General features: G+C 39.8%; 1 protein-coding gene across 1 annotated transcript; it reads right to left on the bottom strand.

Moving 5' to 3' along the window:
- Nucleotides 1-12,702: 12,702 nt before the first annotated feature.
- LOC125397197 (hemoglobin subunit beta) lies at nt 12,703-14,001 on the bottom strand. The gene is made up of 3 exons (XM_048429448.3): nt 13,844-14,001; nt 13,515-13,737; nt 12,703-12,962 (listed from the first exon to the last, which is right to left on the bottom strand). Exons 1-3 carry the CDS (start codon nt 13,933-13,935, stop codon nt 12,834-12,836), a joined length of 444 nt encoding a protein of 147 aa, XP_048285405.3. The 5' UTR covers nt 13,936-14,001; the 3' UTR covers nt 12,703-12,833.
- Nucleotides 14,002-15,647: the final 1,646 nt, after the last annotated feature.

The raw sequence follows: 15,647 nt of genomic DNA, 5'->3' as shown, positions 1-15,647 counted from the left end.
TGTTTATCCAGGCCCTGGTTCTTTAACAAGTACAAGATTGAAGATTGAAGAATACAACCAAGACTGAATGAGGTCTGATCATATTTTTCGCCAATATTCACATCTATCTGGAAAACATCAAGGTGGGTGGACTAGAATAAACATGCACTCCTTTGATTAAGGAATCAATTATTGCATCTTGAAAGAAATGATTATCATTTAATATGTATTTTACCATCTTCCATATATAGCCTTATTAAATTCTTATGATAACCTACTGGAATGTTCTCTATAATAACTTATAACATCCACATTATTATTATTTACATGGACAGAAAAGGAAGGCCCCATAAGCTTTGAGTCTTTCTTCCTAGAGCCCACTAAACCCAAAACTCTGAGAGAAACCGAGAGCTCTAATTTCAGGGGTCATCTGTTACTGTTGTACCAAGATCAAACTAGATACAGAGTATGTGCATCATCAAGTCTCGCACTCCTCATATCCCTAAAGAAAATAGACACAAAGCTGAAATCTGTCTCCCATGAAATAAAGTTTGATAAGGTAGATTTCAAGCCTTATAACACAATATGCCCTCTTCTATGCTGAGTGATCAATGACTTGGTGCTAAGCCTTGTATTAGCCATTGGAATCACAAAAAAGAATTAAGTGTATTCCTGTCTGCCAACTAACCCAGTTCTCAAATTTATATGCGATTTTAAAGATCTAAACTATTTGTAACCCCAGATTTTACTGGGCAAAACCTGCAGAAGCATACTAAGTAGTTAAGAAAAATTATACTACAGTCTATTGAAAATTAGACAATATGTCTTCATATTGTTAAGCACAGCACAGAAACAAATGGTGAGAACCACACTAATCACATAAATCCCCTCACACTGTGAAGAATAGGTGGTGTTTAATAAAAAGAAGAAAAGTGTATTGCTGATAACAAGCTCCAAATGAGGGGATAAAAGAAAGGGTCAAGACATTACTACGTGTGTGTGTGTGTGTGTGTGTGTGTGTGTGTGTGTGCGTGCGTGCGCAGATAAAACATGATATAGGCATAGATATGAGATTTGTAATTAACAGATAGCACCAATATTCTCCCATTACTTTTCTCCAACAAAAGGTGAGAAAGGTTTTATTCTCTAAATGACACATGAACGTGCAAAATGATTATCTCACAATCTACTGAATAAAGAAAACAAATCTTCGCTGGCTGTACATCCAACCAGAAATTAATATTGTGAATATGTTAAGAGCCCAAAAAACTAATATGGAAAAAGTTATCCATTGAGGGAACCCTTGGGCTGAATAGACAGTTATCAACAGAGAAAAAAAGACAATAAATGTTTGAAAGACTATGAGGCATTTTTAAGGAAATACAAATGAAAACTCCTCTGAGATTCACTGCATCTCAGTCAGAATACTGAAACTATGGCATTATGCTGAGCAAACTAAGCCAGATCCAGACAAATTTTGCATGTTTGCATGCTTCTTATTATATGTGGAACATCGGTTTAAATGTTATAGATGTGAGGGGAGGGATCAGGTCATCAAAACGAGGTAGGTACTATGAGAGAGGATGAAGCGATAGAAGGAGGGCAGAGGTGGTGCTCGAGAAGGCTGTGGAATATCTATGCAATAAGTGCAGGGGGAAACTGTTGTAAGAGAATAGAGTCTGTCAAGGGGGGAGCAGAGGAGAAGGGAGGGTAGTGAGGATGCTAAGTATAACCATGTAGAAGGAACTGTGTATCATGACAGACACTCAGAAGTAAGTATACTGGTATAGCTGGATGATTATGTAACAATAAGACACAAAATGTATGCTTATCAAAAAAATTAATTAAAGGAGGAGCAGCTGCCCTTTATACCTTGATTCCACTACAATTGGGTACTCCAAATATGCACCATTATGCTGTATTGTTGCCTCACTTCATTTTCTATTAGTACAAAATAAGCTCTTTTCTCCAATTAAAACATTAGACACTGCTTATTTAATTATAGTTAAATATATAACGCAGAGTCAGTCAATTTTGCCTTATCATGAGTTGGCATGAAGTTCTTTAAAAGTAATGGGCATCTATGAATCTGTTCTTCTCACATAAACCAAGTGGTAAATGGAACTGTGCAGGACAGTAGAACAGTCACTGTGGAAGAAACTGGCTATTTATCAGAAGAGTAAACTGATAATTCATCAGAAGGAAAGCAAACAGACCATTCAGGTTTTGGGTTTGTTTTTTGGGGTTTTTTTGGTTGGTTGGTTGGTTGGTTTTTTGTTTTTTTTTTTTTTTTTTTTTTTGTAGTAAGCATTAGCCAACTCTAATCTTTTGTTTTGAAAGACTTGGATAAATCCTGACCCCTCTAGCGGAAAGAATAGAGCTAAAAATCTAGCAGGAAAAACAGAGTCAAAAATCTAGCAGAGAGAAAAGAACCAAAATTCTAGGTGAGACGGTTCAGTGACTCTGTTCCAGGAACTAGCTGGCCATAAAGTTAGATTATAATCTTAATAATCTTGATAAACGGGGAGTTACCTCCTTGTAATTATCACTGGTATTTTTGGAATTTTCCAATGACGCCCTCCCTACCTCCTTTGGGTTGTGATTTCTTCCCCTAAATACTCCCTCTCCCAGTTACTCAGGATCGAACTCCTCTACCCCTGAGTGGGAAATGAGTTTTGGCCCCAGCACACCAGTTCCTGTCAATAAACCTCGTGTGATTGTAGCAAGGACGGTCTCTCGTGAGTTCCTGAGGGGTCGTGTTATCCCAAGACTTGAGTGAGAGTCTCCCAACTCTGGGGGTCTTTCAGTTTCATTTGTCTTTCACTGAGATACTAAGATCAGTAGTTACCTAAACTGTTGATCTGGTTCCTTGTAGTGTTATGCTCCAACAATATTGATGGGATATTCTGACTGGGACTGCATGCAACTGGACCTGAACCCAGCCAGCTAGATGTACTTGGCTGTGTGACGGAGACTGTTACTTTGAAGTTTAATTCTCTTGCTGATAAATTACCCGAAAGATTAGAACCAATATGAATCCATTCTCAAGCTAATATTTGAGGATAATAGCTACATAAGTCAGATAAATTTCTATTGCAGCAGCAGATGACATTAGGGAACTCATAAAATTATCACCATTAAGATAAAAATAATTGCTACTTTAAACAAATTTAACTTTCTGAACTTCAGATTAAATTTGATTATAACATACTCCCAAAGCCAAGATGTATTACCTTAAGCTGACTATAACAATCTGTCATCTAAAAGCATCACCTGTTTCTAGAACATTCAGTGACGCAAGCATTGGCTTAAAGTAGACCTCTGTTCCTACCTAGACACCACTAAGATCCTTACCACATCCAGAGCTAACACCTCTGAGTTTCGGTTTGTAATATGCATCTGGACCAGGACCTGATACTCTAGTGTTCTAGTGCTCAGGGCTTTTTGTGGAAATTAGTCACATTCATCTGTGTATACATAAATTGTTTTTACTAAACTTTTTAAATGACTAAGCCTTGTTTACCACTATGTAAACAAGTGCCTATATTTATTTTAATGTGCCTATATTTAGTGTGCCTTGATAGCAAAAAAAAAAAAATATGATCATTGTGTAAATACAATCTAAATGGGTAAAAGTCTTATCTGATGACTCAGTTACTCAACAGAAGATAGCTGCAGATCAACTTGCCTAGAGTTAAGTGGTGTACCCTATGGTGAACACTGAGGAACACCTTCTGACATTTTCTGGTTTTCTCCTGTCCTCTGCCACAAGCGTCCTTTGAACATAACAATGTACTTACTTGTATCTATTAGAGGATTGAAGATACTTAGCAGGTTAGGAGAAAAGGTAACAGCAAGGAGATTCCCAGAGTCCAGCCAGCAAATTCAGACCACTTACTTATACCTCTTTTTAGGTATCTCTTGGGCCCTAGATCTTTAGCCCAAGAGCATTGAGTTGTATCCTACCATTGGAGAATTGCCCAGCATTGGCTCTTCCCCTGAGAGCTTCCTACCTTCTCCTCCTCCAGAGTCTGAGAAACATTTCCTCTGACTAGCATTCCCAGGCACTAAAATTAATACATGTTCAGGGTCTTTTGCAAGTCAGAGACATGTATTAGCATGGTCAAGTGCTGTTTCGCAGAGGCATCTACTGTGATGGGACTCTAGGTACCATACGGTAGGCGTACTGCATGAGGCTTAGAACCCACTATCAAGAGTTCTTTTTCATCTCATGCTCCTTCAAATCTTAGGGCTCTTTCTTTTTAATTCTGTTTCCCAGGTCGCATGGTAAGATTAGGCAGGATTAGGCAGGATTAGAAGGCTCAGAAATGCACTAAGATGGCATAGAAATCTATTGTTGTCTATTGAATATTTTAGTATTTTAGATTCGTTAAGAGATTAATCTTTATTTTTGTTAATTTTGGGTCTGTAAGTGAGTATGAATTCCAGGAAGGCTGAGGCCTGAAGTTCTCCTGAACCTGCAGTAAAGGCTATTGTGAGCTACTATTATTAGGCTAATGTGGATGCTGGGAAGGAACTCCAACCATCTCAATTACCATTCCAATTACCCACCTTTCTATGAAAGACCAGGACCACCTGCCTAAGCACAGACCTTCCATGGGCTAGGCCCTCCTGCATCTGTTAATAATCTTCCAGAAGTATGCCCTTCCCACAGGTCAATCGCATCTAGGTAATTCTTTGAGACTTTCTTCTCGGATGACTCAGTGCTGTTTCAGGATGCTTACTAAAGCATACCGGTAGGGGGCAGAAGTGTTCCACTGATTTTCTTTTTTTCTTGTTACTTCAAAAATACTTGAAGCAAGTCTGTTTTTAAATGTGGTCAGGTCAGTTAGGGTTTTGATATGGCTGAAAACATAGATAAGAACCTCTTACAAAGTTTCTCCAAAGACCAGGGCTCTTAGGGGTTTCAAATATGCTGATACCAGACAGAATAGTTGACCACAAACTTAAAGAATTCGCAAAGACGTGTGCACTGTTATGACAATTATTTTATAAATGCTCTTTTCAGTTATTAGCATTTTCTCTATTATTTTATTCACTCCATATTTTATGTCTATAAAGAATATGCTAATCTTATCTGAAACATAAAGTATTTTGTATTATAACATATTATTTTCTATTTTAATAAACATTTGAAAATATACTATCTTATATAGAAACATGAGTAAACATAAATAATACATCTATTTAACTATAACCATCTGCAGGTTCTGAATAGCTTTCACCAAAATTTAGATTATTTAATTGATATAAGACATGAATGGTCTTTTTTAAGTGAATTTATCTGTTTTTTCTTTAATAATCTCCCATTAATTATGGAACCACAAACAAAACAAAATCAGTCATAATGATGACAGTAAAAATCAAGAAAGTAGAAAATGAAATGGCAAATGAACATCTTTCTAATTATTTCTTATAATTTCTGATAAATAATAGTAGTGTGTGTTTATGGAATACAGTGCACCTGCATTTACACTATAGTCAGTCCAGCCAATTAATGTATCCATCACCTCTATTAACTTTCCTTTTAATGAGGTGATGAAGCCCATTCTTTGCAGTAAAATGAATTGAAAGAGAGCTCATCCTGCTAATGATATAAGTCACACTTGGGAAGACAAATGTGATGTGTTTTCTCTTGTATGTGGACTAGACAAAGAAAGAACATAAAAGTAGAAGGACTATTATAGGAAAAGAAAAAGCATACACCATGCCATCCAGAAGCGTGAAAACAAGAAGAGAGGAAGCTCCCAACCCAGCGCAGCTTAATTTCTCTGTGGCCTACAACTAAGGGACCGACGTGCCTTCCACAGCTGGAGGGACTGAGGTACCTTCCACAGCTGGAGGGAGGGGCACTCAGCAACAGCACTCAGGATCTGTACATTTGTGGCATGGGTAGGGGAGTACTGTTTAAACTCTAGGTCTCTCTGAGGAGTAACACATAGGAAAGCAACCCACACGAGCACTGGAATTTTTGTTTAATAACAATCTACAGCATCTGGCAGCACTGTTAGGCACCAGGCATGGTGTTTCCATTCAAAATAGGTTTTAAAATTACGTTTTAACTGCCTTCCATAGAATTTTTTCATTGTTTTTGTAGTATCTTTCATATACCCTTAATTTTAGTTAACTCTTCCCCCCATAGCTCCTCTTTCTTTCATCCCCTGGCCTCCACTCCCATTTAAGCTATCACAATATCCACTCCATCAACTTTTATACCACCTATTATATTCTCCTTAACCCCACACACTTTTAGAGTACTGGTGTCCCAGAAATTTACTCCAATTTAAACATGTAAATGCAAGGATTCAAAACAAAAGAGAAAAAGCAGCATTTGTCTTTCTGGGCATGAGTTACCTCACTTAGTAAGATAATTTCTAGTTCCATCCATTTTTCCAGAGATTTTCAAAAATATATTTTTCTTTAAGGATTAATGAAATCATATGTGTGTGTGTGTATATGTGTGTGTGTGTGTGTTGATATCCTTTTACCTATTTTTGAGCATCTAAGTTCCATTTTCTAAATGGTGTGAATCGATCTCCAATAAACATAGGTGTGCAAGTATCCCTGCTGATTGGATTTGTAGTCCCTCTGGTACATACTCAGAGTGAAGTGATCACAATAAACATGGTGTGCAAGCATTTTGTAGTTGGATTTAAAGTCCTTCTGGCACATACTCAGTTTGAAGTGTTTGAAATGATTGCAATTAACATGTGTGTGTTATGATTAATTGTCACTTTAAGAGACAAGGCATGCCCACTCCCGGTGACCCCTGCCCTAATCTCGCCATCTTGATACTCACGGTCCCCTCTTGGCGCCTACCCGCTGCCTACTGCCGCTGGGGATCTTGCAGCATTTTTAACAGTGTGTGCAAGCATTTTGCTGTTGGAGTTAAAGTCCTTCTGGTCCTTACTCAGGAGCGGTGTAGCTTGGTAGGATGGTAGTTTGCATTTTCTAAGAAATCTGCACCTGGTTTTCATAACATTGCACTAATTTTCTTTGGTTGTTGTTGTTGTTTAACTTTTTATTTAATACTTTTTAAATAAGAAAATACCAATCCAAATTCTCACTCCCTCCCCTCCTCGCAGTCCCCTCCCACTCCCTCCACCCACCTTCGCACCCCACCCCCCTCCAACCCTAAGAAAGGGCACTGCACTAGTTTTGACTCCCATCAATAGTGAATAGGGCTTCCCTTTCCCTACATCCTTGCTCACGTCAGTTGTCCTTTGTTTTCTTTGAAAGGTAGTTATTCTGGCTGCATGAGGTGAACTCTCAAAGTCGTTTTGTTTGCAATCCCTTGTGGCTAGGCGCATGGAATACTTTTTGAAATGTTTATTGGCTCTTATGCCCAGATCCATAAAGTCCCATGTGTAAAAACAAAGAGCCTTCATTTTATGCAAGTTTGCAAACTCAGTCTCTCTGCATGTCCAACATACTGGAATAAATGAAGAGCACTGAGCTCAGTTAGAGTTGGGTTTTTATAGTAGGAAAGGTGGGAGTGAAGAGTTTCTGAGGTTCAGGACCCTTGATTGGCTGACATTTATCTAGGGCTGTCCTGGTGAGTGTGTGCTGGCAGGTGATCCTGTCTACAGCGGTAGGAATGTTAGGCATTTCCTTTGGATGGCCTGTTCTTGGGTGGTGCTCAGGTAATCTTAGTTTATGGTCCTTCCTGCAACCAGGTATTGCTTCAGGGTAAACTACTGAGACTCAGGCCTTCATTAAACTTTATTGATGGCTGAGTCCTACTCTGGCAGGTGATAATGGTTGGAAGTAAAGAACTCCCTTTGGGTGATCTGTTAATATTTTGCTTATCATGGCTGGCTCCTACATTGGTCATATACATATATAAAGTCCTCCATTCAGTGCCACAATCAATTTTGTTGAGGACAAGTCACAGTACGTGTCATAACACTGACAGAAGCACAGACATGGAAATCAATAAAATAGAAGGCCCAAATATAAACACATGCACCTATTGCCTCCTGATTGTTGAGGGGGGAAAATGTCAGAAACACTCACTGCAGAAAAGACAGGCTGGCTGTTTAGAAAATGGTTTCAGGAAACTGAATTTCTACTTGTGGAAGAATGAACTGGATCCTTAAGGCCCTTTTACACAACACAAAAATCAACTTCAAGTTTATCAAACACCTTTGTGTAAACACAGCAGCCCTGAAATCTCTGAGGAAAATGTAAGCACTTCAAGAGATGGACATAGATGAAGACTTTCTCAATAGGAGTCTGGCCTCTGAAAACTAACAACTGAAAAACGGGGCCTACACAATTTCAAAAAAATCTCTTCTGCAACAGAGCATGCAAATGAAATGCAGCTCACAGGGTCCAGGAATCTCTTTTAAAGATGTGCCATGTGACACATGTGGCATACACAGGCATGTCTTTTATCCATGAGTGGTCTATTACAAGAAAGATAGGACCAAGGATCTTGTGTTGTCCCCGTCATTAAAATTGAGTCTCCAAAAGTATATATTCAATTCCGAGCTCTCAAAACCTGCACAACTCACATTCTGGCTTGTGTGATGGTCCTGTATATTCTTCCTGCTATTTGCCTGTTTGCAAGGACTTCCTTGCCCCTCTGTCATGCTGTCATAGTTAATGTGCACATGCTCCACTCTGATAAACCCAGCAATTAACAGCACCAAGGCCCAGAAAGATATTTCCCTTGAAACAGTCAGAGACCCAGCATGCTCTCAGCCAACTCACCTCGACTAGATTAGTTAGGAAAGGTCAAATATCTCTCACCTAATTATAAGAACTAAGTTGGTATATTCAATTTAATGTCACTCAAAACATCAGAAAACACTGAGGCCTAGAAAAAAGATAAGCCTATGAAATAAATTTACAAATTAAATGCAATTTTAGACCAATTCTGGCTCAAATCTGCATAGGTGCTGTGGATATTCCAGTATTAATAATCTGTGTAGGTGCTGTGGCTATTCCAGTATCTGTGTTCCATATTATTATGGATAATGGTGTGACTAGACTGTCTGGTGGCTGCCAGAATGTGAGGAAAACTTGTAATCGACTTTCAGCTAAAGGAGACTTTCTGTGCTTCTGTGATTTGTCTGCTCCTTACTCCTCTTCACTCTTCTCTCTAAATGATGTCAATATGGGAGTGAAAAGTCAGCTGGATTCTGTGAGTCAAATCAGGGCCTTACGGTTTTACCACTGCTAAATAGACCTCCGTTAATGCTTATTCCTTTGGTGGTCAGCAATGTTAGAGGAGCATTTTCTTTTCTTAATATTACATTTAAAAATTCTAGTAACGTGTATAGATGGCAAAACCAAGAAGGGAAGTTTGGAGAACTTGTGTAATGAAGCAAGCTTGAGGTAACCTGAGAGAATGCTAAAGTTAGATACCAAATGCAGTTAGTACCTATATTAAACTCCTCTTTGATTTAAAATACTTTATATAAAATTTTGCCTAAAAGGGGTGTGCTTTAATTATTAAATGATGTGGCTTACTTTTCATTTCCATTTGTAGCCCAGTCATTTGATTCCTGAGCTATCAATATTTGTCTCCTGTCCCTCTTTCCGGGTGGCTGGTGGTCTGGTTTAGTCTCTCCCCTTCATTCCCTCCAGTACTCTGGGGGCTGAGTCAACAAGTCTGTCAGGATGAAGCATCAGTGAGTGGCGGTTCACATCAACACATCACCACATTGACGGCTGTGGCTGTCTCTGCTGATAAGGAAAGCTGGCTGGGAAGCCTTTAGATCAGTCAAAAATACATCCTGCGTAGGTTCTTGGTTTTTGAAGTATATAAATCTATGAGGTAGAGGGAGGAAGGGAGGATGGGAAGGACGGAGGGAGGGAGAGAGGGAGGGAAGAAGAGAGAGAGAGAGAGAGAGAGAGAGAGAGAGATTTAGAAACCTACTCTCAGAATTACAGTCTTGGTGCAGTAAAAAAATGACAATAAGGGTCCCATCTTTTTTTATTCCCAATATGTACACTTTTCATTTTTCTGATAATACATGAAGTAAGTGAACTATGCCTATTTCCGTATGCCAAATAAAAATTCAGTTTCCAAATCTGCTGTGGGGAGTTTCTGATTAAATCAGGCCAAGCACTAAGAATTAATAATTGACAGAACCCGAAAGATGTTGCATTTTATAATGGTTCAGTCTACAGGTATAGCTCTTAAATGACATGTACTATCTCTTACAATCTGTATTTGTTAGTGGTCTTCTAACCGCTGACACATGGTCAGTCAGCCCTCCTGCTATGGGAAGGGTTGTTCTTTGTTTGCTTGCTTGTTTATCTCTTTGGCAAGTTAGAAAGTTCACTTATGTCAGTTAGTGTGTAGGTTGTGAAAATCTTCAGTTCTGCATGAAATAAGAAAGCATTGCTTTCAGAACTAGTGAATATAACTTTCATATTGGCGGATACTTGACTGTGGATTGTAGGGGGCCCATGTTTAATAAAACAGATTCACTCTCCTAACAGAAATGCTTATTTAACCTGTGCTCAGCTGATTCCTCCCCTCATTGGCCTGATTGAGGTGGATGGCTCACTGTGAGTTCAGGAGCCACATGTGAAGAGTTTAGCTGCTGGTTTTTGCTTTATTTTGCTTTTTAAATTTAGAGTCACTTCTTACCTGGAAGTTACCCCTAAGACACTTAGATCTAAACTAAAGATATTTTACTTTCCCAGGTCATATTTTATGCAGTTGACTAGATTGTGATAGTCTGTACGCATGCTGCTCGCCTCCAATGAAGCGAGTGCAGAAGCTCCATGTCTCCCCAAGCCTGTGAACACTCATCACACAAGCTATGAGGAAATACTGAGGAATCTCTTATCTACAAAAATACCTGGTGAGAATGAAAGTTTCAGAACTGGTAACTGCTAGTATGTCTATATAACACACACACACACACACACACATACATACACATACACACAACTGCTAGTATGTCTATATAACACACACACAACTGCTAGTATGTCTATATAACACACATACACACACACAACTGCTAGTATGTCTATTTAACATCACATACACACACATAACTACTAGTATGTCTATATTACCACACACACACACACACACACACACGTTCACATATGCTCCAACACACGTCTTTTGCCTCTTTGATAGCAGCTATTCTAACAGAAAAAAAAAGTGCTATCTCTTGGTAGTTTTTGATTTGCATTTCCTGATACTGAGTTTCTTTTCATATATGTTTGGAAATTTGTGTGACTTCTCTGGAAAAAAACTGTTTTGTTCCTTTTTCTGTGTTCTTTCTTGTGCATTATTTGAGTTCCTTATATACTTTCTATACTAATCTGTTGTTAGAATTAATTCACAGATATATCCTCACATTTTATAAACTGACTTTCATTTTCTTGATTATTCTCTCTGGCTCTGCAGAAGCTTCGTTGTTCTTACCTTGTTTTACTTGCTCATTTTTGTTTTTCTTGTTCATCCTTTCTTTCTCTTGCCCATGTTTTTCTTGCATGTGGTAGATATAAAAATGCTTGTGTGTGCGTGTGTGTGTGTGTGTGTGTGTGTGTGTATTAAAACAAGCCCCTTCCTACTTGGGCATCAGACTCATGATTGTGACTCAACTTCTCAAGTACTGGGATCACAGGCACGCACGCAAACCTGGCTCACAGCCAAAAGCTTAATGAATTTCGCTCTACGTTTTATTCTAGATATGCTGTATTTTTCCATCTTAAGGCTTTGGCTCATTTTAGAGTTTAAGGCAACAGGTAAATTTAATGTCATTTTGATGGCTTCACCATGTACTCTCATAATGGATCTCTATTAGTCATCATGTATCACATGCATGAGTCTAGCAACATTGCCAGACTTGTGGTAGAATAGAACACTTGAAACTCATATTACATAGCCAGAAACACACACACACACACACACACACACACACACACACACATCAGAAGCAAGTTCATGGAGATGCCAATCTCCAATCCTTTTGTGGATGTTCAAAACAGACACATTTGTAATTCTCTTTGCTGTGAGCTCAGGAAAGCTCCCAAGGTCAGCAATGCCTATCAAGAAACAAAACATTCTCTCATATTCTCCCCAGTCCTGCCTTTATCAGCGTCGGCACCCCTGATCTCCTGTGCAAGCTGCGAGTGTGTGGAGATTCACAGGGCACTGCTGATGGGAGAGACAGGGGAGGACTCAAGAGCTGTTCTTCATGTTTCTAGCATATCTCTGTAACGGAGTAGGGTTATCTAAGATAAAAGAGGTCAGGAGAGGATGAGACATGGGGGTAGAAAAGCATGGGAGGAATGGAACCCTTCAGAGTGAGAATTGCAGACAAGAGAAATGATTAAAATGAGGTCTCTGAGCACCAGGCAGTGAATGGAAAGACAAGAGAAGTTTCTGAGAACAGCTCGTGAAAATCTATGCTGTAAATGAAACCCTAAGTTGAATTCTTTTGCAAGTGATAAGGAATGGCATCGGCCGTTTCCATAGCAGCTGCTTACTAGCTCATCGCCTATCACAAAGCATGAGATACCAGCTTATTAGCTCAAAGTCAAATGGAATAGCCTTTTCTAAATACTCATTTCTTTTCTCTATTTTATTTTTGAAGGATTTTAACTGAAATAGAATGGTATGACTTTTATACTCCCTTTACTACACCCAACATAGGCCAGTTACTTTATAGTTTAATTGCTTCATATGAATCCTTCCAAGAAACACAATTAAAACACAGCCACTGCAAGGAAAATAAATATCTTTTATTAGATAGAAGTAGAAGCCCAAAGGTCTTCATTATTTGACCCACAATGGAGAGTTTTTCTCCAGGGGACAAAAAACATTAGTGCATAAACACGAGCAAGAAATGGGGTTAGTGGTACTTGTGAGCCAGGGCAGAGGCCACACCAGCCACCACCTTCTGAAAGGCAGCCTGTGCAGCGGGGGTGAAATCCTTGCCCAGGTCGTGGGACAGCACAATCACAATCATATTGCCCAGGAGCTGTGGGAAGACAGAACAGGCATCACATCATACTAGAGCAAAAACACCAGACACTGCAGGGTCATTTCAACTTATGGTTACAGTCTTAAAGCATAAACAGAATGACAGCTGGGTCCCACCTGCCAATGCTGATAAGAATCCTCTATATCAACAGAATTTATAGGCAAATTGTATTCTTCCCTATCAGCCTAGTCAGAGAGCCAGCGATCTGTTATTCTTTAGAGCTGTGCAAGGAAGCAGAGGATCGCCTATCTTCCTTGTCCTCAAAGTAAATTACCAGGAAATACTTGAAAGAAAAAAAAATAAGAAAAGAAAAGTAGATAAAGAATTTCTTAGGAAAAGAAAGAGGAAATCAAAGCCTCGAAGAACAAAGAATGGAGACCACAATATTGAGTGGAGGTAAAATCGTCAAACTATTGCCGGTCCTCCACGGGGCCAAGCAGGCATCATCAGTCCAAACTGCTCCCTAGTGTCTCTTCCCTCTTCCTTCTGATGGGGAGGTGAACACCAAAGCCAGAGGAAGGAAACCACGGGCAGACCCATCACACTCACCCTGAAGTTCTCAGGATCCACGTGCAGCTTGTCACAGTGCAGCTCACTCAGGGCAGAAAAGGTGCCCTTGAGGTTGTCCAGGTGTTTCAGGCCGTCACCAAAGGCAGTGATCACCTTCTTGCCATGGGCTTTCACCTGGGCATTGCCCATGACAGCGGAGGCAGAGGACAGGTCCCCAAAGTGTTCAAAGAACCTCTGGGTCCAAGGGTAGACCACCAGCAGCCTAAGGAGAAGACAACGGGAGGACACTGGAAGTTAGTGCCTGTGGAAAACAGACCCGGGTCTCCATGCACCCAACTTGTGAGCTGCATTGTAACCTCAATACCAACCTGCCCAGGGCCTCAGCGCCAACTCCATCAGCGTTCACCTTTCCCCACAGGCCGGAGATGGCAGCCTTCTCGGCATCAGTCAGGTGCACCATGGTGTCTGTTTCTGGGCTTGTATTTCAACACAACTATGTCAGAAGCAAGTGTGAGGAGCAACTTGTCCTGCCCCACCTTTTATGCCCTGCCCTGGCTCCTGCCTTCTCTGCCCGCTGTGAGCAGATTGGCCAATTCCAGGGTGTGACTCTGTAGGATGAGGCTTTAGAGACGACAGCCATATCTACCCAGGGTGGCTACGGCACTGACTTAGGAATCTGAGTCCTGGGTCCTCCCTCCCAATATGATCTGTTCTTATCCTCGCAGCAGACACTGGCCCTGAAACATCATTTTGGGCAACTACATTTATGAATTTTTGGATCAAAAATATAGTTGGTTTATTAGATTCTTCTTCAATATTGTTTACTACAGAAATGAAAAATAGTAGCATATTATGCGTAGAAAAATGATCTGTTGAGTGGTTTGTTTGTTTGTTTGGTTTGGTTTGTTTTGGCTTGAATGTTTGAGAGGCTCTCCCCTGAGGATACAGGTTATGCAATATAAACAAGAAGACAAAATAATCATTCTTCTATTGTTTCTCTAATTCTGTCTTTATTCAATTTTGGATTAAACCTCCAGCTAAGAAATTAAACATGTGTTCACTTATTTCAAGTTGGTCTTTTGTGTGTTTCCTTGTTTTCTTTAATCTGTTCACTTTAATCTGTAGGTTTTGAGAAGCAGTTGAATTGAGTGTGTCTTATACACTTGTTACTCTTTTAAGTTTTGGGGACCCAGAGATGGAAACAGAACTCTCAATTCAGAAGAAAATCAATACAGATACAAAGCTAGTTAGAACCCAAAGATTAGTGGTAATATTTGGGGACTCGGTTATCTGGAAGGAACATTCTCTATCTGTAATCATCTGTGGGTGTCTGGAGGAGCAGAGGGACTTCCTATCACTTAAACTCAGTGTCAGGAAAACCTAGTGGCAGAGAGGTTGAAAGAAATTCTTCCTGTGTTCAAATTTTTCTTTCTTCCTTCCTCCCTCCCTTCTTTTTCTCTCCTTCCCTACCTCCCTTTGCCCCTCCCTTCATCCCTTTCTTCCTTCCTTTCTTTCTTTTTTTGCTTTCATTACTGATTCATTCGTCTATTTTGCTGCTTTCTGAGCAGTATGTATGCTGTGTTTTAGAGTCATTTTTATGTTTGATAGTCCTTACCTAGTTCCACTTGCCGTGTCCACTTATTTATTGTTACTATTGAACTGCTTAATTTTCGTCTTTATGGATTTTCCAGTTTCCCTCTACTTCCTACTCTCTAAACTCTCGCATAAAACATCCTTAACTTTTTACACTAAGAACTTCTGAAGTAGACTTTTCCTTCTTGGTGTTAAAAGCTGCAAGAAACTAAATAAACTCCAAGAGTCACAAAAAAGAAGACATAAATAAAGGAGGAGGTTCTGGGGGGAAAAGCTACAGTAGCATGAGAGGAAGGAAAGAGGCCCATCTGGGTGAAAATGACTAACACACATTACAGAAATGTGTAAAAGTATTAAACTATGCAAAGACCTCAGTAAGTTGCCATGAGAAAAGGAAAAGCTTCAAACATTTCTGAGCTCTCTCTCTCTCTCTCTCTCTCTCTCTCTCTCTCTCTTTCTCTCTCTCTCCTTCTCCCTCTTTCTCTCTCCCCCTCTCTCTCTCTCCCTCTCTTTCTCTCTCTCCTCTTTTTCTCTCTTTCTCTCCTCCCTCCCCACCAGTGTCTGGCTGGCTGGTTGGCT

The sequence above is a fragment of the Myodes glareolus genome, chromosome 7 (genome assembly GCF_982192425.1).
Source record: "Myodes glareolus chromosome 7, mMyoGla1.1, whole genome shotgun sequence".
NCBI lineage: Eukaryota > Metazoa > Chordata > Mammalia > Rodentia > Cricetidae > Myodes > Myodes glareolus.
The sequence above is the reverse complement of the archived record's forward strand: the minus strand, read 5'-3'. Positions and strand labels throughout refer to the sequence as shown.

Bases quoted from the DNA above. Each gene is read 5' to 3' on its own strand.
- LOC125397197 (XM_048429448.3), bottom strand. From the start codon at position 13,935: ATGGTGCACCTGACTGATGCCGAGAAGGCTGCCATCTCCGGCCTGTGG. The intron at 13,738-13,843 runs GTTGGTATTGAG...TCTTCTCCTTAG, and splicing joins GGCGCTGAGGCCCTGGGCAG to GCTGCTGGTGGTCTACCCTT. The intron at 12,963-13,514 runs GTGAGTGTGATG...GTCTTCCCACAG, and splicing joins TGGATCCTGAGAACTTCAGG to CTCCTGGGCAATATGATTGT.